This window comes from Pteropus medius, unplaced genomic scaffold, assembly GCF_902729225.1.
Source record: "Pteropus medius unplaced genomic scaffold, Ma_sr-lr_union100, whole genome shotgun sequence".
Taxonomy (NCBI): Eukaryota; Metazoa; Chordata; class Mammalia; order Chiroptera; family Pteropodidae; genus Pteropus; species Pteropus medius.
The window spans coordinates 5,362,662-5,389,764 of NW_024343733.1; the positions used below are offsets into that span (position 1 = coordinate 5,362,662).

Consider the following 27,103-nt stretch of genomic DNA (forward strand, 5'->3'; position numbering starts at 1 on the left):
GGATTCTCTACCTTGGACAAGAGATGAACGGGATCAGGATTGGCGAAAGGACTTTCGTCTCTGGCTTTACTTCCAGTGAACTAATAGTGGCTGTAAAGTGCCATGTCAAAAAAGCTTCTGAGGCCGTTTGGGGCCCAAGAGGAAAGATTTGGGAGAAAGAACCATCAGCGAAGTCTGCCAAGGGCAAGAATAAAGGGAACAGTGGTGTGAGTGCTGGGAATTTGGACTAGATGACACATCAAAATGCCTTCCAGATTCTGGTCCCATTGACAAGTCTCTGTATCTAATGATGAGCCCTTGGTCACATGCTTCCAGGGTGCACACCACAACGACGGATCCTAGCTACATTTGGACAAAAATGATCGTCCTTTGTTTCATAATGGTTTCAACTGTCGGTTCAATCCGCCTCAAATTCAATGTCAGCCAGATGTCTGTGCTCAAAAATCTATCTGTGAGGTACAAACTGGGAAACTGGAAATGTTCTCATGCAGTTTGGAAGCGAGAATGAGAGGTCTGAATCAGGATTCTAGCGTTCTATTCCTAGCGTTATCACTGACTCACCGTGTAACCTTGGACCGAAGTACTGAGCTGTCAGGGCCAACTCCCCTTTCTCAGGAGGAAAACAGGACAGGCAAGATCAGTGATTATTCGTTCTTTCTGTTTCCAACATGTGCCTAAAGCTGGATACTGCCTATTCATTCCAGATGAAAGACCATAATTCTCTAATTGGCCATCCAGTAAGGCTTTTAAATTTCTCGTATAGCATTCTTAGTGCTGCCTTTCGTGAATTTCCCACCCATGTAGATATATAATTAATTTTATTTTAAAAAATTTTCGTGGCAAAGTATATATCACATAAAGTTTAGCGTTTTAAGTGCATAGTTCAGTGGCACTAAGTATACTCACACCGTTGGGCAACCATCACCACTTCCATCTCCTGAACTTTCCCAAACTCCCACCCACGTTTTTTAAAATATCATTCTATCGAACATTTCATACTGACCTGCAAAATTTTCACTACACTTTTCAAACTTAATAATATAGCACTATTATTTCTACCAGCAGAGGCTTTTGGGGATTATGGGTACCATCCAATAAAACCTCAATTAAGCAGAAGAGGTACTCTGGTTCATTGAACTGTCAGGCTCACTGACAGTTAAACAGAACACTCTTGGAGTCTAACTTCTCATTAAACATCTTTATAAGTGCATTTGTCCTGTTTGGTCAATTCTAAAGAACCAAGCAGACTCATCAGCGATTCAACATAGAGGCCTTTGGTTGGGAGTGGGAAGTGGTTGTCACTTTAATTAGTGATTTTCGGGTTTCTGCTACAAAAGAACAGGAAATAATACAAGGGATGGGTTTAGGAGATTAATGTGAGCTTTTCATTTTATGTCTCAAAAGCAGGGCATAATTTTTGTTTTAATTGAATTAATGGAATGTCCAAAAGTCTTCACAAAATTTGGTACTCAGCAAAATCTGATCAGGTCTCTGCCCTGTGCTTGAAACTAATTCGCATGGATGTTCTATCAGCCTGAAAACTTAATATACTTCGGATATTAAGAACAATGTTATCTCAATATTCATTCACCAGTATATTTAATAAACTTCCATGTGGCACATAGTCACTCTGGGCTCAACATTCAATTAAGCACCATGTAGGAGGGAGGACACGGATGACAAAGGGAACTTCTGGCCTTCAAGACACATTCTTTGAACGTGTTAAATACCTTCAAGTAAACATTAACTGACCACCTTACTCTTCCTCGAAAATTCCAATTGCAAAATTTAAACGTCTAATTTGGATCTGACCACCTGAACACAACCAATTTTTACTTTCAAAATTCTACCTGCCTCTGTTCTCCAGGCGTTTCCCACTCACCTCTTCCAGAAGTCTTTGTTTGAGCTCTCGTTCAGTCTCCAGTTTCTGTTGTAAACTTCGGGCGTTCATTTCAAGCATGGCATGTTTCTTCTCCAGGTCGTTGAGCTGGACATTTGAAAAAAATTGGCCATGTTACCACATTTAGGACTGTTGGATGCTAATGACTTTTGCAAATATCCAAAAACCTTCACATGTAAAGAATAATCAAGTTCTAAAGGTCGGAACATAAATATTTGTTCAAGTATAAAAAAAGGCCCATATCACAGATAAGCTTTATATAGGTTATTCTATGAGGATAGAATATTATTTTTGAGGGATGGGTTTTATACACACACACACACACACAGAGAGAGAGAGAGAGAGAGAGAGAGAGAGAGAGAGATTGAGAGCCATGTGACAGTAGCAAGCATCAGATTAGTTCTAAGAGAATAACTGCTCAGGAATTTTTCTAACATGTTTTGGCCAAATTAAATAATCAGTAAAAGCTAAATGGCCCGTAACGAGGCACATACACAAATAATGAGACTGCTTTATAAGATGACAGTTTTAATAAAAGAGGTATGGAGAAGAGAAATTCATCCTGAATTACCAAGTATCAAGAAAAGATGGTATCAGAATCTCTGGAATATTAAAGGATGGGTAGAACTTCGCTGTAGAATATTTTAAGAACTGACAAATAGAAAAAAAATTTCTTCACGTTAAATACAAAAGGGCTCACTTATCTCTAAATAATATATTTGCTTTCCTTATAATTAAAAAAAGGTAGTAAGCCGGTATCAAAGAACTCAGGCATATTCCTGATGGCAAGCTCTAGCTCTGAATCCAAAAATTGTGTTTCTATAAAATTCTGGTAAGAAAAATAATCATGTATGTCCATAAAGATTTATGTTTATCACTGTGTTATTTATAATGACAAAAATAAATTGGAAGAAGCTCAAATTTCCAACAGAAGTGGTGTAATTAAAATAGGTATCTCCATGTAATTTATGTTTTTAGAACTACATGTTCAAAAAATATTCAATAACTCAGGAAAAGCCCCTAGTTATGTGATTTTTTTAAAAAAGATGTAAAGCTATTTATATAGTAAGAACTTAAATTTATAAATGTATTTGTGTATATGTGTGTGTGTACACATAAACATATCATGCAAAGAAAAGACTACAAATTCACCGATATGAGTGGTGACAGATTACCAGTCATATTTTCCTTTATTTTCCTGTGTTTCTATATCTTCTACAATGACCCCCAAATAATGATTTTTATAATCATGAAATAACAAAAGTTACACAAAATACAAAATTCAGATTATTTTATGTGTGTGCATGAAAAAGAGTACGTCCGTGTGAGTCTACGTGTATACATAAAATGTCTCTGATCTTCACTTTCCTCATATGTAACGGTGAAGCATCTATTCAAAATCTCTTTCAAGAATAACAAATAAAATCTCCAACCATTGGCACGTCACATTGTAAACACAACACGGAGTGCTACACGGACCGAATACACACTTCCAGTGTGAAATACTGAGGGCCTGCATTGTCATCAGACTCTACCTCTTCCCCGGACTTGGAACACAGAGAGGCTGAGCTGCCTCTTATTGCGGCGATGGAATGAGCATTAGTCCTCGCCATCAAGCACTTCTTGAGGATGCTCGACATTAAATCTACGAAGCCTCCCGGAAATCAAGTGCCAGAAAATGAGAGAGCTGTATGCGCAGGTCAAAATTCACATCTCAGGGGCCCAGGCAGGCAGATGTTGAGACGTCACTGGCTGACGGCAACATCCCAGTGCCCGCCGCACCACCCACACTACTGTCAGCCAGGGATGTCCCAGGGTGAAGCGTGACCGTAAGACGTCACTGGACTGAGTAAATGCATGTTTGTGAAACATGTTGACCACGGATCACATCTGCATTTGTATCAAGTATGTCTTCTACAGGAAGGAAATGGAAATGTTTTCCTAAGAGGCAGAAGGGACAGGTGCTGACCTTGTCAGAGAGGCTCTCGGCTTTCAGCTTCTGTTCTTTGAGAGCCTGCTGCAGAGCGAGAATCTCAGCCTTGTGTTCCTTCACTGCCAGCTCAACCACCTGGCGCGACTCGGTGATCCGCTGATCGGCTCTTGCCCTGCAGGAGAAACACAGGCCCGCTTTCAGAAGTCCCACCATTACCATCTCTAGTCCTGATGAGCAACCAAACAGGCTGCGGGCTGGACAGATGCCCGACCCTGAGTCCCAGTTCCAAGTTATGTCTTGCTTTCCAAATTATTATAGAGCAAAGATCTGACCCACTTTAGGCCTTAGGTAAAGAAACTCTTAAAAGGTAAAGTTCCTGTGAGCACTCACTTGGAAAGGCTGAAGGAGAAGAGGCATTTTTTTCCAAATGCGACTGGGCTGAGAGGATGTGTCAAGGCTGTCACCCCCTCCCATGAGAGTGGAAATGGAATGAGGTCCCACTGAAGTACCCCTGGGTGCAGAGGACCATGGCAGACCCCATTCCAGCAAACATTGCCTCTACTCGAAGTATATGCAAGACGTTACCTTTTGGGTGCTTGTCAGGAAACAAACTTGAATTTGATGAACGTAAAGAAGGTTAGAGAATAGAAAAACTAGAAGCAAACTAGGAAAATCACGTCCCTTCCCCCACATGGCTCTTACTTCAACGCCTGGGCTTATACAAGCTCCTCCACTGGCAGCACTCCGGTTCCCGACCCTACAAACCCGAACCTCACTCGGCCTTCAAGGACAAACTCAAAGGCCACGTCCTCCATAAATCCTTTCTCAGTTTTTCCTCTCACAAGTAACCTCCCCTTACTCTGTATCCGAAGCACGCTTCCCTCCTGGCACACCCCACTCTCTATTTTAGGTGATAAGTATCTTCATGCATAGTTTATCTCCTCTACTAGAGTCTTAGCCTCTTGAGGACAAGAATTAAGAATTAGATTTTACTCATCTCGGTATCCCATATAACACCAAAATAGGGTTGCGGGGGGAGAGAGGGAGAAGGAGGGGGAGGGGAAGGGGAGGGGAGGAAAGACCTTTTATAATTGCCCCTGAAAGTATGCATGAAATATCTAAGCGCAGCCCATAATTATATTCCATGTGTGCCTGTGTGTTTCTTGATTCTGAAGCCAGCTTCTGACCCCAAAAATTTTCTCTGAAGGACTCTAGAAATAGCTAGGAGAGGAGCTAAACTTGAGAGTGGAAGGGAGGGAGTCTGTGTGTAAGGAAGCAGAATGTACCATGAGATTTGGAGGGGCCCAAGAGTTCGGTGGAAAGAACAGGCGGTCTTAAAACAGGAGCCCTTCACATCGGCAAATACCCTGCAAAGGAGGATGTCCAAAAAGGGAATATTTCTACCAGTTTCTCTAGATTTTAAGAGTGCTCATCTTTTGTCTCCAATATTTTCTAGTTTAACTGACTCAGCATACATTAAACATCCAACACTTTTAGTTGAGTTTACTGTGGTCAAGTTAATGTGGGAAATACTAAAGTGAGCCTGATAGAATCCAACTAAATGATAAATATTTCTATGTATACTTTATCTTCCTTAAGGAGTATCATAGGAAGGTATGTTTCAGAGGAAGGTGACATTAGCGAGGTTATGAAGAATGAATACAATTTGGTTGTGCAGACCTGAAGTCATGGGGTGCAAAGTAGCTGACGTGGTACCTTTGTGCAAGCTGGAAAAAGGCACCCATTCTTCAAGACCATTTAATTCCACCTGTTGGTAAACTCTCTTAATATAGCAATTTTATTAGAGCAAAACACTTTCCTGTCATGAGCTGTAAAAACTGTCCTAAGACAGTGTACGGTCATGCCACCCTGAACAAGCCCAATCCCGTCTGATCTCAGAAGCTAAGCAGGGTCGAGCCTGGTTAGTACTTGGATGGGAGACCACCTAGGAAGACCAAGTGCTGTAGGTGTAAAAAATAAAAAAATAAGGGATTGTAAGCTGACAAGGTCCTTGCAACCTGTGAGGTCAACCAAGTGTTGCCTCGCCTAAAAAATAAAAAATAAATATATAAATTAATTAATTTTAAAAAATGTCCTAATAGATCCTCATATAGATCCTCAAATCTATGATGTCTTCAGTGTGAATGGCACCCCCTAGGGCCATGCAGGACACGACCTGCACCATCGTGGCCCCGGCAGGAACGGGATCCTAGCTGGGGGACATGGAAACAAAAGTGGGAAAACTGAGCACTGCCTGAACTGAACTTATTTCCTACCAAGGGGAAAAAATTAAAAAAGCTATTCTTGTAAAGCAGTTCTCAACTGCGGATGGTTTCGTACCCTCAGGGGACACTGGACAATGTCTGGAGACATTTTTGGTTGTCACAACTTGAGGAGGGGGTACTGCTACCAGCGTCTAGTGGGTAAAGACCAGGGATGATTGATGTTCAACGTCATACAATACACAGGACGGCCCCCATGACAAAAGATCATTGGGCCCAAACTGTCAACAGTGCCAAGGCTGAGGAACCCCAGGGCAGAGGGAAGACTAACATTATACACAACACAGGGGTTAAGCTGGTGATGGTCCTGCTACATGGTCATGATGACATGAAGCCTGAGGAAAGAGTTTCTGCAAAGAAAGCCCTGAGATAATTGTCCTGCTCTGCTTCGCAGGCCTCTGCACAGGGTAAACAGATGCCCGCTACTGCCACGGACTCCAGCTGACACTGACCATAGCTAAAGCGGGGATGACCAACCCATCCCAGTTTGCCCAAGAGTCTCCCAGTGTCAGCACGGAAAGTCTTCTGTCCCAGGAAACTTCTCAGTCCTGGGCGAGCTGGGACAATCGGTCACCCTGACCATTGGCGTTCTACAAACAGAAAGTCCCACCTGCTCTGTTTCTCGGTGTCCAGCATCCTCTGTAACTCTCGAACCCGACACTCGAACTGGGACTTCTCGTCACCGAGGACGCTCCTCCACGCCTCCCACTGCCGCTCCTTTTCCAGCAGCTCGTCGTTCAGGGCCTCCAAGTCCATGACCTGTTCTTCCAGCATCGTGCAGGTGGTCTTCAGCGCCTCCATCGTCTGCAAATCAGTACCACTGAGTTGTGCCTTGTATCAAATGAGGATTTCCTGGATGTTACTTTTGTCGGATTGGCTCCAGAAAAGCACAAGTTTCTAACTACAGCATAAATACAGCTTATCTTTTTCTTCTACAGACCAAGGGGACCAGATGAGATGGAAGGCGATTTCTGCTGCAATCTTCTAGGCAGAAGCCAAAGCAAGACCAGGGGGACCTTTTAAGAGACCTTGCTTAAAAATCAAGTGGCTCATTCATTTAATTATATGTTTGAATTATTTCAAGACAAGTATACCGCCAGTGTTTTTCATACAACAAAATGTTTAACTTAGCCTATGTCAGATTCTAAACAGTGTTTTTTTCTTGAAGTTGTATAAGTTGCAAATAAACCTTTCATTTCATTAAAAAAAAAAAAAAGTGGCTCACACTAGCCTCCCAAAGTATTCTATTTTATTTTTAATTTTTTCAATCAAAATTAAGAACTACACACTTTTAAAGGCCATTTTTAAAACCCCCAAGCTTTCAAAACACAGACATGATTTTTAAACAGAGCCCATTTAATGGCTAGGTTCAGTCTTGGAACCCCAGGGAGAGATGCACCAGTCCCCCATTCTAAAAATCTAGTGTCCCAGGGATGTCTGACGCTGTTATCCATCCTTACTTGCTTCTGGCTGGTGAGCTGCATCTCTCTCTCCGTGATCTCACGGCGGAGATGGTCCACTTCACTTCGCAGCTGCACTATCTCATCGTTGGCGCCAGAAGCCTCATCGAGTTGTTTGGACAAGTAGAAATTTTGGTTGTTGAGCTCAGCGTTGTCCTCGGTCAGCTGGTTTAGCTGCTCCTCCAGGTCTGTGATTACCTAAAAGAGAAAAGGAGACCAGTTACATACCAAGCCAGCCCATTTAAAATGAAAAGTTGCTTCTAGAGCCATGGGTTTTTGAACGTGCATGACAATGACAATCAAAGTGTGGCTCACCAGTTTGCCTATCCAACTACAAGAGCCACACCCACACTCCCATGCCCACCAAGCGCTAAGACACACAAGCTGTGGTAGAAAAGGAAAAGTCTCTGTTTCTTTCTAACCCAGGATTCACCCGGAAAATGTGGCAAATCGATCGAAAGTGAAGACCACATAGAAGGGGCAACTTTAAACATGATAAAGTTATTGGACAATAATACAAAGTGCAAAACACAAACTGAAGAAAAAGGTATCACAATCGTGAAATGCCTATGACACCATCGAGACGTTACAATTGGAGATAGATAGTCTTAGAAAGCAAAATACAGTTCTTATCAAGGAAGACTGAGTGAAGGACATTAAGAGTTATTTTAATAATATCTCAGACAGTAAATTTAATTTCATGCAACAAAGGTAAAAAAAGAAACTTAGAGGAAGCTCAGAATAATCCTGAAAATTTAATATTGTACTATGGCATCACTTTAGTGGTATTTTTTTTATACGGTTAGCTATCAGAAAATGGGAAGGCACGCATATGAAACTGTCTTTTTATTGAGAGATTTAATCTGGTTTTGCTAAATTATTTCCCTGTTCAATGGCAGAATGACTTCAATCTCAGTGCATTTGGCTTTCCTATTCTCTCTGCAAAGGCTCAGTATTGGCGCTTGCAGAGAGCTTTTATATATAATACTTTAAAAGTTTGAGGGCAATTTTCTTACCATAGTTGGAATGAGGCACACAGGCAGTAAATTAAATTTGATGTAACAAAAAGATGTAAATTAAAAGGAAATGCCTTTAAGCCTATGATTATTAATTATTTCCAATTTTCAAACTTAGAGTAGAGCTCGTTTATGAAATGTTACCACTGTTTCCATGGCTAATTCTCTATTTTAACCACCTTTGATTAGCAATTTTAAAAAAAAAACCTTCTCAGGCATATAGAATTAAAGAGCATCAATTAAGTACATTTGTTCAATGTGGCTCACACAACTCAGCTTCACACTTTAACTGAGCTGATAGGCATTTAATGTAGTAAATGGTCTAGAAATTTGTATTTTAATGTCAGAAGCCATGTTAATCCCTAAAGTACTGGTTTGAAGCACACTGTCGGCTACAAAAGGGGGAATAAAGGTTATCTGGCTGGGTTCTTAGCTGAGACTCCTTTATCGGGGGAAAAAATAGGAAAACAGTACAGGTTTGTCATTCCTGGCAGGCAGTTACTTTTAAGATAGTTTTCATCCTAGACTGCCAATGTCACCATTTAACTACTATGATTCCTTCTACCTCTTGTCCAAAGAAAAACAAGACTGAGGTAAATTGGCTTGGAAGCTATATAATAAAATGAATTCAGGAGCCCCCAGAAGCGTCTTTGAACTCTGATGGGTTGGTTTCTCTATCTGTGACATGAAGGTAAATACTATATTTACTACTCTCCTGTTACTACTGTTTTAATGTTCTGAATTTTCTTGCACCTTAAGTACCAAGGGATAAAAATAAAGATGATGCTTCATTTTAAAGATTACGGTGGTGCCTCTTGAGGAGCAAACAGACTACATAAAATCTGTTGACATAAGAACATACACATTGCCAAAATAATTTCCTTGACATTTGAAGACATATTTAAGCCTTTGGGTACCCACTTCCTTTCCTTAAGATTTATGGGAAAAAAAATTCAATTTGTTATGAATCCATTTTTGCTACCTCTTCTTTTTCTCCCAAAATTAAATTATGAAGTGCTTAAGAAGAAGCACTTGAAAAAAGTCAATGAGGTGCCAAGATTATTATTCCCACTTCATTTGAGATGTGTCCATTGGAGCAGGAAGGGTCCTGTTTCCCTGTTGTCTTCTCGTTTTCAAGGGGTTTCATGTCTTTGATTTCGACATGTGGTTTGTGATTACATGTTCTATATTTTGTCGTCATCTCTATTTTGCCCATTGGACAAGAGAAGACTTATGTGTCTGTGTGAAGCACCCAAGCACTCATGAAAGCATTTTAACTCATTTAGACTTTTTATATATTCTCTCTGCCCAAGCCATAACATGTTTAGCTTGTGACTCTGTTTCGAGTTGCTGGAGTTATGGTATTGTTAGACACATACACACATTATTGAGTTTGCAGATATTCAACTGACTTTAAAAAGTATAATAATAGACAATAGGTGATTTTGAAGCAGGTAATGTGCAAGAAGAATTCTTGGGTCTACTTTGTGGCCCTTGGTACATTTCTCTCCACAAGGGCAAACGATCTTTTTTACTATATTAGAGTCTGTTAACCTTTAAGCTCCAAGGATAGAGAATAAAAAAGATAAACCGAAAGGCTGATTCAATCTTAGCAGTAAAAAAAAGATGAGGGAGACAGCATCATAATGCAGCTTCCTTATGTACTGTTTCTGCAGATAAGAGATCTTGGTGCAGTTCTAAGAGAATACAAGGATATAAAAAATAATCTCTCGGTGTCGAAAAATTTTAAAAAGCTTCTATTTGAGGTTATCTGTTGCTTTTCAAGGCTTTCATGAAAACCTCTTCCTGAGGAATAGATGTTAACCTTTCCCACCTGGCTGGGAGACCAGTGAGGGAACGTTACCAGGTAAATGTTCAACGGCATGATGGGCTGAAGAAACCAATCAGACAGTATCAGGCTACAAAGACACAGGACTGAAGTCCTATTTTAATCCCATTTTAATGCCTGGTTCTTTCTTGAAGGGAGCTATTTGCATATTATTTATTTTTAATCTTATAGCTGACAGATTGATTCATAATTAAAACTGTGTCATATGTTTGCCCACCAACTCCCCTCCAAAACAGCCTTAGGTAGGGTTTTAGGTGCCAGATTGAATCGAATCCTTTTTTAAATCACTTCAAAATATAGAAATGGTCAGAGCTTGAAAATCCTACTGTTCTTGAGCTTTTTAAAAGCTGCTCACTGGGAGCTTCTATCAACTGAGTTATAATTATAAGAGTCCCCAGCAGTAACGACGATGACGCTTCCTAGCAGAGACCATCTCGGCGCCAGCAAGAAAGGAACGCCCACCACACTCTCCTGAAGTGTCTGTCTTAAAAGCAGCCTTTGAACTTGCGAAAATATAATTGAGATCGACTATGGTCACCAAATATTGTTCTAAAGTGGTAGTTTTCACTCAAACATTTTTAAGGAACAGAACCCTTTTCTCAACAAAGATGATGTCATAAATCCAAAATAATAAAATAATAACAGTAACCAATACTTTTTAGCACTATCTATGGATCAGGTCCTGTGCAAAGCACTTCGATGCATCAGCTCATTTAATTCTTGCAGGAACCCCATAGAATAGGTATTATTACCAGGTTTCTGATTTTATGACTCAGTGTTTCCTAAGTTTTACTGTTTCTGAAATTTGAATATATATTGGAACTAAAAGCAGCAGTCTCTCTTCCCTCACCCAGTTGCCAAAGAGCAGTTATGAAATGAATTATGTGTCTTATAATCGAGGACATAACAAGTTATCCTCGTGTTAAGAGGCTTGGGAGGATAATATCACATACGTTACCAAGAGGCCAATTTAGGATCTGAACCCGGTCTGCCTGACACCAAAGCACATGGTTTGGACCACTGAACTACCCAGCTGCTCTAGACAAAATGTAGGTGGGAGTGTCTCCTTGCACTTAAAGAGGCCCCCAGAGGCTTCTCCACAGAATGCCAGAGGTAAGCAAAGGAAGAATTAGAGGTCACTGTTCCATAAAAAGCAAATTTGAGGAATAAAGAGAGTCTAAGAGTGACATAAGAAAGTAACCAAATTCATTCTACATATTGCTATATTCTTTTAAAAACTAAACTTCAAAAATAAATAAATAAATATATAAAAAATGATAATAAAAATAAAAAATAAAATTTAAAAAACCCCTAAACTTCCAATTTAAAAAATGTGAGGGAGAGTGGATTACAAAGGAGCACAAGGAAACTTCTGAGGATGATGGATATGTTCAACTTTTTTTATTGTTTTGCTGGTTTCATAGATATATACACATTTAAAAACTCATCGGGTAATTGTACTCCAATTATTTCTCAATAAAACTATAAAAAAAGTTTAAGTTCTTATGCCAAAAGACTAAAAAAAGAGAAAAGAAACCTCCAGATGAAGGATTACTGATGTACACATTTAAAATACATCCAAGTTTATTTTAGGAAAAAAAGAGTAATGTAAAAAAAAAAAAAAATCACAGTCACAAAATGATCTATATTTTATTCAGTGATCATTTATGAGTATGTATATAACATAAGCAAAAAATTCTTGTGTAAAATAAGAAACCAAGGTAATAAGAAATTTAAAAAGTAGGGCAAAAGAAAACAGGAACAGAATGCATCCTCTCAAGGGAGGCGAGAATAGAGGAAACGAACAGATATTTCTAAGGCGGGCCCGCCCTAATCCAGCCATCAGCATCCAGAAATACAGACCAAAAATCCACCTGCCAGGGGCCCCAGAGTTAAACAAGAAGCACATCTCACAATTTAGCTATTCCACTTTTGAGAATATGCTCATCAGAAATGAGTGCTTGTAGCCACCAGAGGAATTGTATGAGAATGTTTTCTAACAGCTTTATTCAGAACAAAAACAATCCATATGTCCATCAACAGGAGGATAGAGAAACAAGCTTCAGTTCTATGCACACACTGGAAACACTATACCATGGTGGAAAAGAACAAATTCGGGACGGATACAACAACATGGATGAACCACACAGACCAGTTAAGTCAAAAAAGGCTAAACTCAGAAAAGCACATCCTCTGTGATTCCATTTAAATGAAGTTCAAGAAAAGGCAAACCTCATCTATAGTATCAGAGGTCAGAATAGTGGTTCCCTCTGGGCAAAGGATGCTGGTGAGAAGAGATGAGGGAGCCTTCTGTGGGCTGAAAATGGTCTGTATTTGATCTGTGTTGTGGTTGCATAGTTGTTTATATGGGTGACAATTTCATTGAACTGTACACTTAAGATTGGTGCACTTTATAGACTTTACTGTGTACATTTTATATCTAAATTAAGGAGGGAGAAGCACATACCACCCCATTTGTAGTAGGTAAAGAGGAAAGAAAGAGTTCATTACAAGAAAATAAAATATGTGGGGACGGGGGGCGGGTTCTAGAAATTCACTGATGCAAATAACGCAAATTGAGGCAAGCTCACGAGGACTGACTAAGGAGATAATAAATAAAGCAATGAAAGGACCAAAGAAAGGCAGTGGAACCATAAATAAAGATAACATCCCAATCTTCTGAAAGGGGCCTATTTCAGTCCTCCGTTTTGATCAAAAATAGACTTTGCATTTCCACTGACCCTATCCTATTACATAACCTATGAAAGATGCTTATCTGCTCATAGAATTTATTTCTCTCGATATAAATAACATCTCCCAAAGAGTCCTAGATTTTAAATTTGCATGTTAGGAAGCCAGATTTCACCTGTTAGGAAGTTGAATTTTCTGGATCCCCAGGAGAAGGACTCGCAGCAGGCTGGAGCAGCCTCACACACATAACTGCCCCTAACCTCTAGATAGTGTCTGGCTTGGGCTAGCCTCAGGACCTTCCACACTGGAGAAGGAGGAAGAGCTGCCCTGGGCCTTTTGTTGCAGCTTCTGAAACCTATTAGTGGTGGTCGTGCAGTGAGACTTATTTAAACCATGACAACTATGCTCCCTCAAACATGAAGAATGGTTTTAAATTTTTAAATCGACTGAAACCCAAGAAACTGAAGTTATCTGGGGTTCAGAAACGCCAAATCAGTTTGACAGCATTAACTGCTTCAAGCTGAAAGTCTGTATCAAAAATCAGCCCCTGATATCATGAAGAGATGTCCCCTTTTCCTTCTCAGTTTTAGTTTTGTTATTTTAATCATCTTTGGTTCATACTCACAGTACAGCTGTTACGAAGGGCATCAAATTTGCGCTGGATTTCATCTCTATGTGCCTAAAAGGTAAGAAGTTGATTATAAATTTTCCATAGGGAAGAATACAATTCTACATGCTACGGGTCAAATAAAGAGAACAGCAGTAGCCTAGAAAGACAAGAATGCTGTTGCAGCAGCCCCGACATCTGTTTTTCGAAGAATTAATTAATCAAGTCATCCCCAACAGAAGAAGAAAAAGTTATAGGAACACATGATGCTATGTTAATAATAATTAACTATTTTTTTTAATTTAATTTATTTTTTAATTACAGTTGACATACAACAATGAACTATTTAGACCATACAGCCTATTCTTTACAAGTATATTTGAACATTCATATTAATGCCTAGGGATGAGTGAAAGGCAAAAATAATAAAGGATGAAGTTTTTACTCTCCTTCATTTGCCTTATTCCTCACTCTTAATTTTCCCTCTTCCCTTGATTGGACTCCCCATCCCAAGCCTATTCCCGAGAGAAAGATACACACACACAAACACAGACATACATACAAGATAATAGCCAGGACAAAGTAGGGACTTTTTTTTTTAATCGAAAGCTGCTGAAATTCAGGAACCTCACAGTGACCTTGAAATAAATATAAAGGCAGAGCTGCTCTAAAACAGCAGCATTCATTCGGTTGACAAGGATTTTTTTTTTTAGTGCATACTCTATGGCAGACACGCAATAGGATAGAGCATGTAGGGCCTACACCTTCATTGTGGTGAGGAAAGATAGAACATAAACAAGTGCATGATTATGAACAGTGTCAAATGCTACAAAGGAAACAAACAGAAAAAGGAATAAGGGGAATTGAAAGGAAGTTACTTAGATGGGGTGGTCAAGGAGGCTTTTCTGAAGAGGTGACATTTAAACTGAAACCTGCAGGTTAATGAGAAGTCAGTCATGCAAAGAACAGTTAAAGCAGAGAGAACAGCATGTGCAAAAACCCTGAGGCAAGAAAGGGTTTGGTGCATTTCATGGACAAAAAGAGCTGAGTGGCTAGATCGGAGTTTTTAAACTTCGAGCTGTGACCAAATAGTGAGCATGACAAGCGGGATTTATTTTGGTTTGTTTTATCCAATGAAATGAGATTAACAGGATAGAACAGAAAATATCAGAATGTACCTTGGATAGTTAAGGTAAGTATTGTTGTAGGACTTTTGCTCAGATATCATAACTCATCAAGTTTAAGTTTCTATCAATCATAAGACAGCAACATATATGTAACATTAAAAAAAGAAAAAGTGCTATCAATTAAACTATAATATGTTTATGTCTATGTAACTATATACTCATATATAGGCTCTGATGATAAGATGCACCCTGATTTTAGATACCTTAAAATCAATGAAATACAGTATACGTGTTCTCTTGTATTAGAATGCAAAGTAAAATGTATTCTTCAGTGGGCTGTAGCCAAACAATTTTTGAAAACCACTTAGCTAAAGTACAGCAAGAGAAGGAAAAAGTGGCCCAAGATGATGGTAGAGTCAGGCAGCGACCAAGAATCTTGAAGGCCCAGAAGAGTTTGGATTTTGTTCAGAAAGCAATTAATTGGAAGTCAATCAAGGTTAAGAAGCAGACCAACATGATCTGATTGTTACTGTGTGGATGCTGTAGAAAGAACAGACCAAAATAGGACAAAGGTAGAAAGGAACAGGGTAACACTGTCATTCAAGGAAGAGAGAAGGGTGACTTGGAGTAGGATGATAGCAAAAGATGGAGAGAAAGGGATGGAAGTGAGATCACTTTTGGAAGCACATGTATAAGACCTGCTGGTGATCATGAGGTCAAGGGAAAGAAGGCATCAAAGATGCCCTAACAGATTTTTGATTTGAGAGACAAGGAGGACTGCGATACCATTTGCTTAGCTATAAAAGCCAAAGAAGAATCTAGCTTGGGGCAGAAGCAAAAGTGGTCTTTCTCTTTAAAAAAAAAAAATCTCCACTAAAAGATCTATAAGACAACTAGGACAAAAATTTTAGTGCTGTGATGTATTCTCTAATGAATCTATTTTGCCATAAATTAATATTTTAAGTTTATAACAGTAGATCAGACACTGCAGAAAAATAACTGTGAACTTGACACGGCAATGAAAACTCTGCAAAATGAAACACGCAAAGGAAATAAAAAGACTGAAAAATTAACAGAGCATCAATGAGTTGTGAGACAACTTCAAGCAGCCTGATATACATGTAATTAGAGTCTCTGAAGGAGTGTAGAGGTGAGATAGAAAAAAAAATTTGAAGGAATTTCCAAAGTTGATGAAAATCATAAACTCACAGATGCAAAACGTTCAATGAACCTAATAAGCACAAGAAACATGATGAGACTTAAACTAAATCAGATCATAAACCAACTGCTTAAAACCAGTAATTAGCAAAAATCTTAAAACCAGCCAGACAAAAAGACAAGTTACACACAGAGAAACAAACAGACGAAAGACAGATTTCTAACTAAGGTGGGTTTGAGTAAGGGTGGAAAGCAAGCTAGAAGACAGTGGAGGAACATCTTTAAAGTATTACTGAAAGAGAAAAAAAAATAACAGAAACAAAAAAAAGCTGTCAATCTAAAATTCTATACCTAACAAAAATCTTTCAAAAATTAAGGTGAAGTAAAGACTCTTACAGATATGCAAAAGCTGAAGGAATTTGCCACCTGCACACCTGTACTCTAAGAAATGTTAAAGGAATTCTTTCAGGCAGAAGGAAAATCACAACCGGAAACTTAAATCTGTAGAAAAGAATGAAGAGCACTGGGAAAATGGAATAACAAAACAAAAATAGATAGTTGCATAGACAGACTCACAAACAGATTCATAAGTAGTTATTATTTACAATCAGCTTCCAAAAAAAGTAGCTGATATTTTTATGGCTTAATTCAATAGATTATATCATTTTCCCCCCAAAAAATCAATGTGCTTTTTAACCCAGCAACAATATGAGAGACTTATTAATTAAATGGAGTAAGAATACTATTTATCTAAAGTAGGAACATGGCTGTCTACATACACTACTGTTGAAATTTCATCTGTCAGCAAACAGCAGCCTGGCCCCAAAGACCATCCAATGCTCTTGAGTGCATTTCATGATTACCAAGAACAAAAAAAAACAAGGATTCTAGAGGAAGAAGAAGGCCCTTGGGTTACTAAATAAACTCTAGCACAGGAGTGATAAAATTTTTTCTTTAAAGGACCAGACAGACAGTAAATATTTTTGGCTTTGAGGGCCATTCAGTCTCTGTGACAACTACTCAACTCTTTCCTCACAGAACAAGAGTGGAGCCATACTCAATATGTAAACAACTGAGCATGGTTGTGTGCCAGTGAAACTTTATTTACAGAAAACAGAGGCAGATCCAATTTGGCCCACTGGCTGTAGCTTGCTGACCCCTGCTCTAAGTAATTATTTGGTGTGAAATCTCTCAAAGACAGAAACAGAAAGCTGAGGGTACAGTTAATCCCTTCAAAGCCTAAACAGTGAGGATAAAAAAGCTCCCTGACCTAAACCTAGGAGTAGACCCTCTAATCCACTTTCTTATTAATAGCAAAGTCTCCAAGTAACACCGCACCATTGAAAACTTGTTCAATTGCCCCGACTGTAGTATGAAATTTCAATCACTAATACTGTTTTGTCTTTAAAATTTACCATTACGAGGCCTTTGGATCCTTTTGACACATCAAATGGCAATCCTCTCTGAAAGTATAATGTAATGAATTACCGTCATTATGGCTTTTGATTTATTATTGACTGTGAAATATAAATACAAAATGTAGGATTGATCTTGTTGTGACTGCTAGAAATACTATGAGCATTTAACAATTATTAGACTGATCTGAGTAAGAAAATGTTAAGAAACATGTTTTATGTTTCTTTGAAATAAGTTGTAAACAAATATACAAAAAAGCAAAAGGTCACAGAATAGTATACATAAGGATAGTAAAAACCTTAGATAAGTTTTAGATTCTCTCAGTGAGATATCTGAGTGTTAACTAGGCATTAGGTGCTACAGGGAATAAATACTCTTGAAAATTATTGAGGACCCGAAAAGCTTTTGTTTACATGGGTTGTATCTATATTTACCATATTAGAAATTAAAAACGGATTTTTAAAAAATATTTGTATTCTATTTCTTTTAAAATAATAACATTGGTCTTGCACCATCAGTATAAATGTTAACACAATAAAAATGCCAAATGATATTTAGTATTATTGCGAAAATAATCTGACCTTGGGGACGCCCTAGAATACACAGATCCCACTTTGAGAACCACTGATCCAGGGGTTGAGTGGCAATAAGGTAAAATGAACAGGCTGCAGCCTGGAGACTGAAGAGGCACTCTATTTTCGGAGTACTTACGTCTTCACTAATTTTAAGGAAAGTTACAAGAGGACAAAAAAAAAGGAATTATAATACAGCCTTGATGAAAGAAAATATCTGCAGAGGTGAGGGAAAGAAACCAGTATTTAGAAGACTGATCACCTTCTGGGATCCCTGGTCAGGATTCTAGAATACTCAGCCTTCCATGCATCCACCCCTGGCCCTGTGAAGGCAGGCACTAAGCAAGACTGTCACCTTGCATGCCCAAATTCTATATTTTGGCTACCACACCGATGGCTTACTAATTAAATACAGGGTTTGATATTTATGGAAAAAAAAAAAAAGAGTGTGTATTGACTAATGATTTTAACCAAGCAAAGAGGTTGACTCTGGGATCTCATAATCACCAGATGCTGAGAGGACTTCTTTCATTAGTCGTGTCTCTAGCTTTAGACTCTTGATTATTCGATGTTAGTCATTTAACAAAATCAGTAAAAGAACGAGAGGGCAGGGACACCAAACGTGTCCGTGGGGCCTTGCTGGTGTACACAGGGCCCCACACCAAGTCTACCCCGTGGTCCCCTTCAGAGTCACAGCTACATCGTGTCACACATCTGTGTGCTCTAATCTGTGCAGACTCAAAATTGTCTTGTTTAGATGAAGAAATTACATGGAGTCTTAAATCTCAAGTCCAGGCAGAAAACTCTCTCTTCCACAGAGAATTTAAGCACGGAAGCGTCTTAAAAGTATGGAGTTTTGTTAAAATGGGACTTGTCTGTCGGTCTCTACCTTGATTTAATTCAGCTTTTAGCGGCCAGTGAATTTCAACGCAAATGCAATTGACAGGATGAGTAAAGTGAAAGTGGGAGAAAAGCACTTCCAAGACCAACAACGGCTGCTAGGGGGCCCTTGCCGAGCTCCTCCAACGCAGAGATTCAATCTGACCAGGCTCCCCTCTAAGCTGGCCCAGAGCCAGAGGCTGAACAGGATAGCTACTCCTTCCCAGGCTAAAAGATAGAGGCCTCTTAGAAATAAGCAATAATAGCCCATTTGGCTATTCCCTTTTATTGACGGAACAGCCTGCTATGAAGCTCACAAACCTCCTGGGAGATAATTTTAGATCCAGCTGATTTAATTTGATTGATGCTTCTGCTGTGTCTGAACTTGGGCCTTGAACAATGAGAGAGAGTACTGCATTTGTGACCATTTTCTCTTTCTCTTGGAAAATACATTCTTCAGAACAAATACAACAAAGCCGGTCAGGCAACAACCACATACGGTCCACAACCAGGTTTCTAGGATGTAATAAAAAGGAAGGGAAAGAAAAAACCCACAGCCTCAAAACTGAACGGAAGCAAACTGACATGGGATTGGAATTCCTGCATGACGGGCTTACAAACAGCTGTCTGACCAAAGGCATCATTTTTAACAAGCCCTGTTTTCCATGGCATCTTCATCTGCAAGACTGGTAGGTAGAGCCCTAGTTTCTAGAGCTAAGGAGGTCTGTTTCTTTTTTTCCTAAGAAGATGCTCTGAGGCAGTGATCTCATCTGACTAAATTAAGTCGTGACTTGCTGCTATGCTAGGCTCCCAGCAGCCATTAGACACAGCGCATTCCAACCAGCAGCAATACAGGATTTAAAGACTAATTTCCCCACAGATAAACAGCAGTGACACATGCTCTATTTTCTACCCTCCTCCTTCTGAACGGAAGGATGAGATGCATGGCCACCACCCTCCCTCCCAATTCCAATAGAGCACAAGATAAATACATCCTTCTCCTCCAATATGAAAGGATTTGAGGAATTACAGGCCAACTCCTTGGAAAGAAAAAGCTAGACACAGCAGCACCAGGTACACAGTGGGGGCTCATTAAGAATAGATTAAATTACTGATGGCTCCTCTTTCTTTCAGAGCTTGGGTGTTCAAACAGGGGCAAAATATTAATATACAATGCATTAAATATAATAGTGGTTAGATTTTTAGGTGTCTCCTTTAGTAGCTAAGAAATGCTACCTGCTTATCTCCCTCCCCATCCATCCAACTCCAGAAAGCGTATAAGCCTTCTTTGCATGTACTCGTGCATTCGTTTCTTTCCTACATCCATTTTTTTCCTTCTATAGACTTATTTTCTCTTTGCCTTTTCTTCTTATTTTATCCTGTTATACTGTTTTGCATCTTTCAAAACTTCTTTCAGTACATTTTGAAACAAGGCAGAGTATATGTACATAAAGAGATATCGTGACTCCTTTTTCCAAACCAGGTATTGGGGGCATGTGGCATCGACAAGTGTTTAATAAGTGTTCACACAGAGACAATAGAAATTCAGGTTATGGTCGGTATCTGAACTTGGCTTAAGCCCTGAAAAATCTAAGATACACAAGCACCTTCTGCGTAGGAGTTACTATGTACCCCCAGAATCTTGGAAATCCCTGCATCCCAGACTGGTCCCTAAGGACCCTGGCTGGCACTGTCAGATCTCATTCCCAATTTGGTTCAGATAATGGGCTCCCCAAACCCAACAAAGGGAGATAAATTCTAAGAATGAAGCTTAAAATAAATAATAAATTTATTTATCTTAAACTAGTGTTTTACACACACACACACACACACTTTTAAACAGGGTGAATCATAAGCACCAAATGTGCATGGCCATCTGTAGGAGGAACCCTACTCTAAGAGATGTCTGGAGATATCTGCTGATGGAGATGGGGACAGCATCCAAGATGAATCCGGTACCTTATTTTAAAAAGCACTAAAGCCTATCAGTGTGGCATTGTGACCTGCCCACAGGAGAGTGTACCCTGACCAGCAGGCACGACTATACCCATCCACTTGGCAGGCACAGTACGTTACTATTAGAGATATAGGTGCTTGGTTGACAATAGCCATTAAACTCATTCAGCTTTCTATGCCCACAGTCCAGGTGCACCAAGCAACCTTCCCAGAGTAATGGGATTTTTTAAGCAGACTTCCCCGAAGGGAAAAAAAATGCAAAGATTAAGCCACCTGGAGGGTCCTGACAACTTGGAGGTTGTACTTCCCACTATAAGCTAATAAGATGGCATTTTATATATAAGAATCTTGTGAGTTTTGTTAGCCTGGGTCAGTCCCTGTGAGAAGGATCAGCTGTGGGAGATTGGCTAAAGAAGTCATATTTTTAGACTTCTACAAAGAACTAAGTCTAATGACCTCCTTGCCCAAGTTCTACTTCCAAAGAACACTCGAGTAAACTAGTCTCTCAGAAAGAGCAGGGAAGCAAGGTCCCTTTTAGAGAAAGAATCTCTCATTCGGATCATACCAGATGCTTACATAAGACATAAAGCAAAACCTGCAACTTAAAAAAAAAAGGTAACATAAATGAAGTTAACCAAAACAAATATAGAAATATGGTAGAAAGACTACTATAAGGTATAAGATTATTATTATTTTTAACGATTATTGAGAACCAACATAGAAGACCCAGGTAAACAGACTCTGGCTGAAACTGAAATTTGAAATATAATGACGATTATTTTAAAAAGAAGAAAGATACATAAATAAAGGAGAAACTTTTTAAGATGCTAAGGAAAGCTCAGATATTACCAACTGATTGAGTATACTAATTCCAATGAAAAAGAAGCCTTTGTGAGCCACTCTTCTGCCCATTATACAGCTCTATAAACCATTTTTTTCCTCTCTTGAAATTTCTAAGAGTGAGCAAACATCCTCTGCACCACAATCATCCTAGCTGAGGCCTTCGGCAACCGGAAGGGGCCACGCCCCAGGCCTACCGTGAGTGCCTGGATCTCTTCTTCTGCCTCTGCTGTCGTCTCTTCCAGCTCGGTCTTGGCCTGGCGAAGCTGGCTCTCCAGGGCTGCCCGGGCAGCCTGCAGGGCTGTCAGCTGGGACTCGCGCTCCTGCAGGGAGAGCTGCAGCTCTGTGAGCTGGCGCTTTAGCTCCAATTTCTGCTCCTCGTGCTCTAGACTGACCTGAGAGAGAGAGAGACGGAGATGCATGCTCATTTGACCTTAACTATATAAAGAAAGCCAGGACTCGACCTGCTGTTCAATGTGCATCTTAAACTTGGTCATGGAATCAAATTTTCAGCACTTGACTGAGGGAGGGAAATGCAGTTCAACAGGTCTGACTTCTACGATTCTCAAAAATCAACAGGAGTAAAAAAAATGTAAGAGAGAGTATATATAAAGCATCCCTTACTTACAAATATTCAAATGATCGAGAAGGTTTCACAAAAAACAACAACAAAAAAAACATGGCAACAATCTTCAGTGAAAATTATAACAAGTACTCTTATTAGAAAAGCATTTAAAAGTAATCAGATATAAATAACATCTTATTTAACATCATATTAGTAACAGGGACATCTTCATAATTAGAATACAAATGGAACATCAGAATGAATTCTATTTATTTTAAATGGTCCTGCTCTGATTTGTTCTCATTATATAACCTGCATTAGTGTCACATTATGAACTAAGCATTCTTCCTTCCATCTGCCCATCTATCTACTCAACATTTCATCCATTCATTTAAAAAATGTTTACCCAGTAACTTCTGTGTAAAATGGAATATGGTGATGAAAGACAGTCTTGACTTAAAGTTGGGGAAGAAAATGAAAGCCAACCATTACTATACACTGCAGTCAAGCGCAAGGGTCGGGATGCATAGCGATGTAGTGAGAACCCAAAGGATAGAATGGGTAGGGGAGATAACTCTGGATCTGTGTATTGAAGAATACAGGAGCCCAATGAGCAGCTCAGACAGGAAAGAAAATTCCAAGCAGGGGAAGCGAGATATCCAAAGGCAGGGAAATGAGGGAGACCATGGCACATCTACTGAGCTAACAAACACTGACAAGGTTGTCCTAGGGACCAGACCCTGTGTCAGACACTGGGGATGCCAAGCAAATGCAAGATGCTTGTTGCCCTCAGAGAGCTCACTGTCTAATGGGGACTGCCAAGAGGTACATGGGGTGAGGAGCCAAACACTGAGGGGACACCCCATCCAGCTCCAGAGGGTAGGAGAAGGTTCCCCAGAAAAGGTGACACCAAAGTCCCGAAGGCCACAGGGTACAGAAGGGCTTATAAAAGATTTAGCCTAGGGAACCAACAGGATTTAATGGTTGATTCAAGGCGGGACTGGGGACAAAGGACAGAGCGAAGTCAAAGGTGATGCCTGTGTTTCTGGGCAGGTGAGCCCCACAGCGTGAGACCAGTAGCTATGACAGGGAACATGAGAGGAAGAGCTAGTCTGAGAAGAAAAATAAGAAATTCAGTCTTGACGTGTTAAACCTGAGCAACAAGGGAGACGTCTGGGTGGAGACATCTAATGTCTGGGACGACAGGTCAGAAACTGGACAAAGATCTGGGCTGGTGAGTCAGTGGCAGCTGAAGCCAACACTGTGATCTCTCTCTAGTGAAGGTGAGGATGACGACAGATGATGATGATGATGTGACAGCAGCAAATGTAGTATTCACAACGTGCCTGGCACTGTTTTAACTCCTTTCGTCTTCAAATTACCCCAGTGAGGGAGGTACTACTATTACCTCCATTTTGCAGATAAGCAAACCGTGGCAGGGAGAGATCAAGTTAACCAAGCAAATGTCACAGAGCTAAACAACGGCAGGGCTCCAAACCTAGGAAGTCTGGCTCCACTGCTTACCACTGGCCTTCTTTAAAGCAGTCAGAGCTGGCTGTGACTCTACCGGCAGGCCTCAAAACTCCCATGGTGCCACTTGGCAAAACCATGAGAGATAGGTGACAGCGACAGGTGAGCAAGATGCTGTACAATGACAGGAAGTCCCAGGAGCCCTGCACCTTCAGGACTCCACACACCTGGCTAGAGAAGAGCTAACACTGCACACAGGGGGTTGGGGAAAAGCCCAGGGCCCTTTAAGGTAAGGCCTCTGCCTCCAATCTCAATAGCAGCAGCTTGCAAAAAGAAGGTGGGCCCGCCTTGTTATAGCTAAAGCTAAGCTCCAAAACTCCCAGAGTATATACAACTCTGAGCCTCTCACGAGCATTCTAAATTTCTCCCACCATCCTTGGGGGGATAGCCAGATTAATTTAAGAACAAAGCAACACACTTCCCCTGGGGCGATTTACTTGCTCAGATGAGCTACAGCAGCAGGGCAGGCAAGGTACGAGAAATTGTGGAAAGGAAAGGCAGGACAGCCAGCCAATGTTCCCACGCTCAAAGAAATCTGAGTTATTTACACTCACACTTTTAAGGCTGACACTATGGGGAAATGTTGTTACTTACTGAAGAGTAAAAATATAGCCTGGCTAATAAAAATTAAACCATCACTAAGGCTTTTGGACGACCTGGAACAATGGTTCTCAAACTCCAGAAGTATAAGAATTACCGGCAGCCCCTGTTAAAAATGCAAACCCCTACTCCTCACCCCGCCAACCCAATTCCATTTAAACAGGCCTAGGGAGGAAGAGACCCAGGAATCTGCATTTGAACAGACATACCAGGTAGTCCAAATGGAGGGGTCCACATCCATGACAACCCCTGTTCCTTTGAAGAACTGGCCTCATTTTAATACTCCGGTAAAAACTAAAACATGCCCAAACATGAGTATTCCCCAAGGTTGAGTCCTTAGACCTCTGCTTAACAGTCTTTTAAGAGTGATAGTCGGCTCCTGAAGGATTCCGTCACAACACGTGAGCACAGCGTCTCCACTCCCAGCCCAGACGTCCCCCTTGCAATAGACCACTCTCCTGAATTCCAGTCCTGCCTCTGGCAGTGCCAGCTAACCCTGCCCAGTAGGCTCACTGCCTCAAGACCAGGGACTGGGTCTGTCTTGTCACCACTGTATATCAGGCTACTAACTGGCACACAGCAGGCACTTAATAAACACACGGCGAACGTATACATGCATGTAACTTCCCAGCTTCAATCATCATCAACATGTTTACAACCAAATGAGTTATATTTTGCTCCCCAAAATCTGGCTGCCCTTTGCACCTTTTCTTATATCTCTGAAAAGAACCATCTTCTGTCAAACAAACCTAATGTTTAGGTTTGTCTTTTAATCTTCCACTGTCATGAGACCTCTGCCACTCACTGTCATTACGCCACACTACTACTACCCAATACTGTGCTAAACTCCCTGCATGGACTCGGTCACGTGACCCTGGTTAAACCAGGATAAAGGAGGAATCGCTCTGCCCCCATTTGAAGATGCGCCAATTTACATAAGCCCCACGTGACCCTGTAAGGAAGACACACTTCCGCTGCCACTTTACAGACGAGGAGACTGAAGCACAGAGAGGAGGCCGCCTGCCTGAAGTTACAAAACTCAAAAGAAGTGGAGGTGGAACTCTAACCCAGAGCCCTGGGCCCAGTCTGTGCCCTTCCCCGCCACGTACAATGCCTCTCAGGTGAGCACTGATTGATGCCTGACGCCTGGCTGGTTTGGGGCCCTTGAGGCCTCCAAAAACTCCTCTTAGGAGAGCACCCTCATTCTCACCTCCCTCAGCCTTGTCTCCAGCTCCAGTAGACGATTCTTGTCGCTGTGGTCTTGGTGGCTGATTTTTTCCAGCTGCTCCTCCAGCTTCCGGTTCTGGGCCTCCAATTTCCCAGCCTGTGTCTCCAGGTAAAACTTCTGTTGCCTGAGTTCTGAAATCATCTCTTCCTGAGCCTTCCTGGTGGGGGTGGTAGGAGGAGCCAAGCAAAATCAGAGTCTCGTCAGAGGTGAGAGCATGTCCCCTCGGAAGGACAGAGAGAAACAGAGCGAGAGGTGTGTCTTAGTAAATGACCACGGTCATTCCAGGCTAGCTCTGCTCTGACCTGGCCTTATGTGCATGATCCCAGCATGGGGACCTGAGGTCTATTTAATCCTCATGGCTCAGCGTCCCTCATCTATGCGATTAAGTAAGGTCAGGGGGGATGTGAGAGGTACTACTATGCCACTCCTTTAGTAGGCCCTTTTTTGTGAGTCCGTATAGGAGGACCCTATACAGTACCATGAGTACCCTAATGACTCATTAAGGCAGAAGATGGGGAAGAAAGGGCACTGAGGAGAAACAGTGCCATTCCTTCTCCTTCTCCGTGGACCAGCACGTGCTCACCTCTCCATCAGACCACTCAGAGCATCAGAAGCCGGAATGACTCAAAGACCAAAAAGCGGTCTCCCAAGACGGTTTAAACTAAACGGAGATGTTTTAGAAGATCTCCTGAAAATTGTAATTCTTTGGGGGGAAAAGATTAAGATTAAAGTGCTTCTGGAACAAAAAGAGTCCTTGCTGAACCCCAAACTTCACCCCTCTCCCCCAGGGCCTGACTTAACAACAGCAAAATGGACGGCCCATCTGGACGCACACAGGTTCACCTCTGGCTAATCACGGGAGGCAAGGCCGGGGAACAAGGACCGCAGCTTTCCAAAAGCAAACTATAAATAGCCTCATTAGAGAGAGCGAAACACTGTAATCTGATGGCAATGTGAAGCATTTAAGAAAACTCAGCTCAAAAAACAGGACATGGCAGAAAGAGACCACTTAAGAGAGGGCAAAATTTCATTAAGTACGGGGTAGGGAGGGGTAGTGGGTCAAACTACAGAAGTAATTAAATCTGCTCCAGCTCCATGGGACAGAGGAACAGAGTTTATGCCACCAGAGAGAAGACCAAAGTGTAATCATGCACGCAGTTAGAATTTGAATACTTACATGTTCCTCTGGGTAAAAAGGCTGCTGTTGGCTGCAAGTTTATTGGCTTCTGACAATTCCACAATCCTCTGTTCCAGGGATCTGATCTTGGAATCCATAGCATTGATCATCTGAAACACAGGGGATCCCTGAAACCTCACGCACAGACAGTTGTCCCAGAATGAGAGTAACGTAGGCCGCGTGGGAAGGGTAAACGTCTCATCTGAAATGCAGGCAATCTGACCAGAGGTAACAAGGGACTCAACTGGCCTGTCACCCTGAGGATCACAGATCTTACTGCTCAAATGAATGGCTCATACTTGTTTTATTACACAGAG

General features: G+C 40.8%; 1 protein-coding gene and 1 pseudogene across 12 annotated transcripts in view; one reads left to right on the forward strand and one right to left on the reverse strand.

Moving 5' to 3' along the window:
- CIT (citron rho-interacting serine/threonine kinase) overlaps positions 1–27,103 on the reverse strand; it is a 145,766-nt gene that overhangs the window by 28,195 nt on the left and 90,468 nt on the right. For 6 of the 12 annotated variants that reach the window (XM_039868282.1, XM_039868283.1, XM_039868281.1 and 3 more), the window contains 8 exons: positions 26,787–26,896; positions 25,592–25,766; positions 21,884–22,081; positions 13,757–13,810; positions 7,576–7,773; positions 6,726–6,946; positions 3,870–4,005; positions 1,883–1,987 (listed from right to left, as the gene is read on the reverse strand). In XM_039868282.1, coding sequence (XP_039724216.1) covers positions 1,883–1,987; positions 3,870–4,005; positions 6,726–6,946; positions 7,576–7,773; positions 13,757–13,810; positions 21,884–22,081; positions 25,592–25,766; positions 26,787–26,896 — 1,197 coding nt within the window. The remainder of the gene's footprint in view (positions 1–1,882; positions 1,988–3,869; positions 4,006–6,725; positions 6,947–7,575; positions 7,774–13,756; positions 13,811–21,883; positions 22,082–25,591; positions 25,767–26,786; positions 26,897–27,103) is intronic. The other 6 variants (XM_039868285.1, XM_039868280.1, XM_039868279.1 and 3 more) reach the window with 2 other exon arrangements.
- LOC120606934 (uncharacterized) lies at positions 5,685–5,803 on the forward strand (annotated as a pseudogene).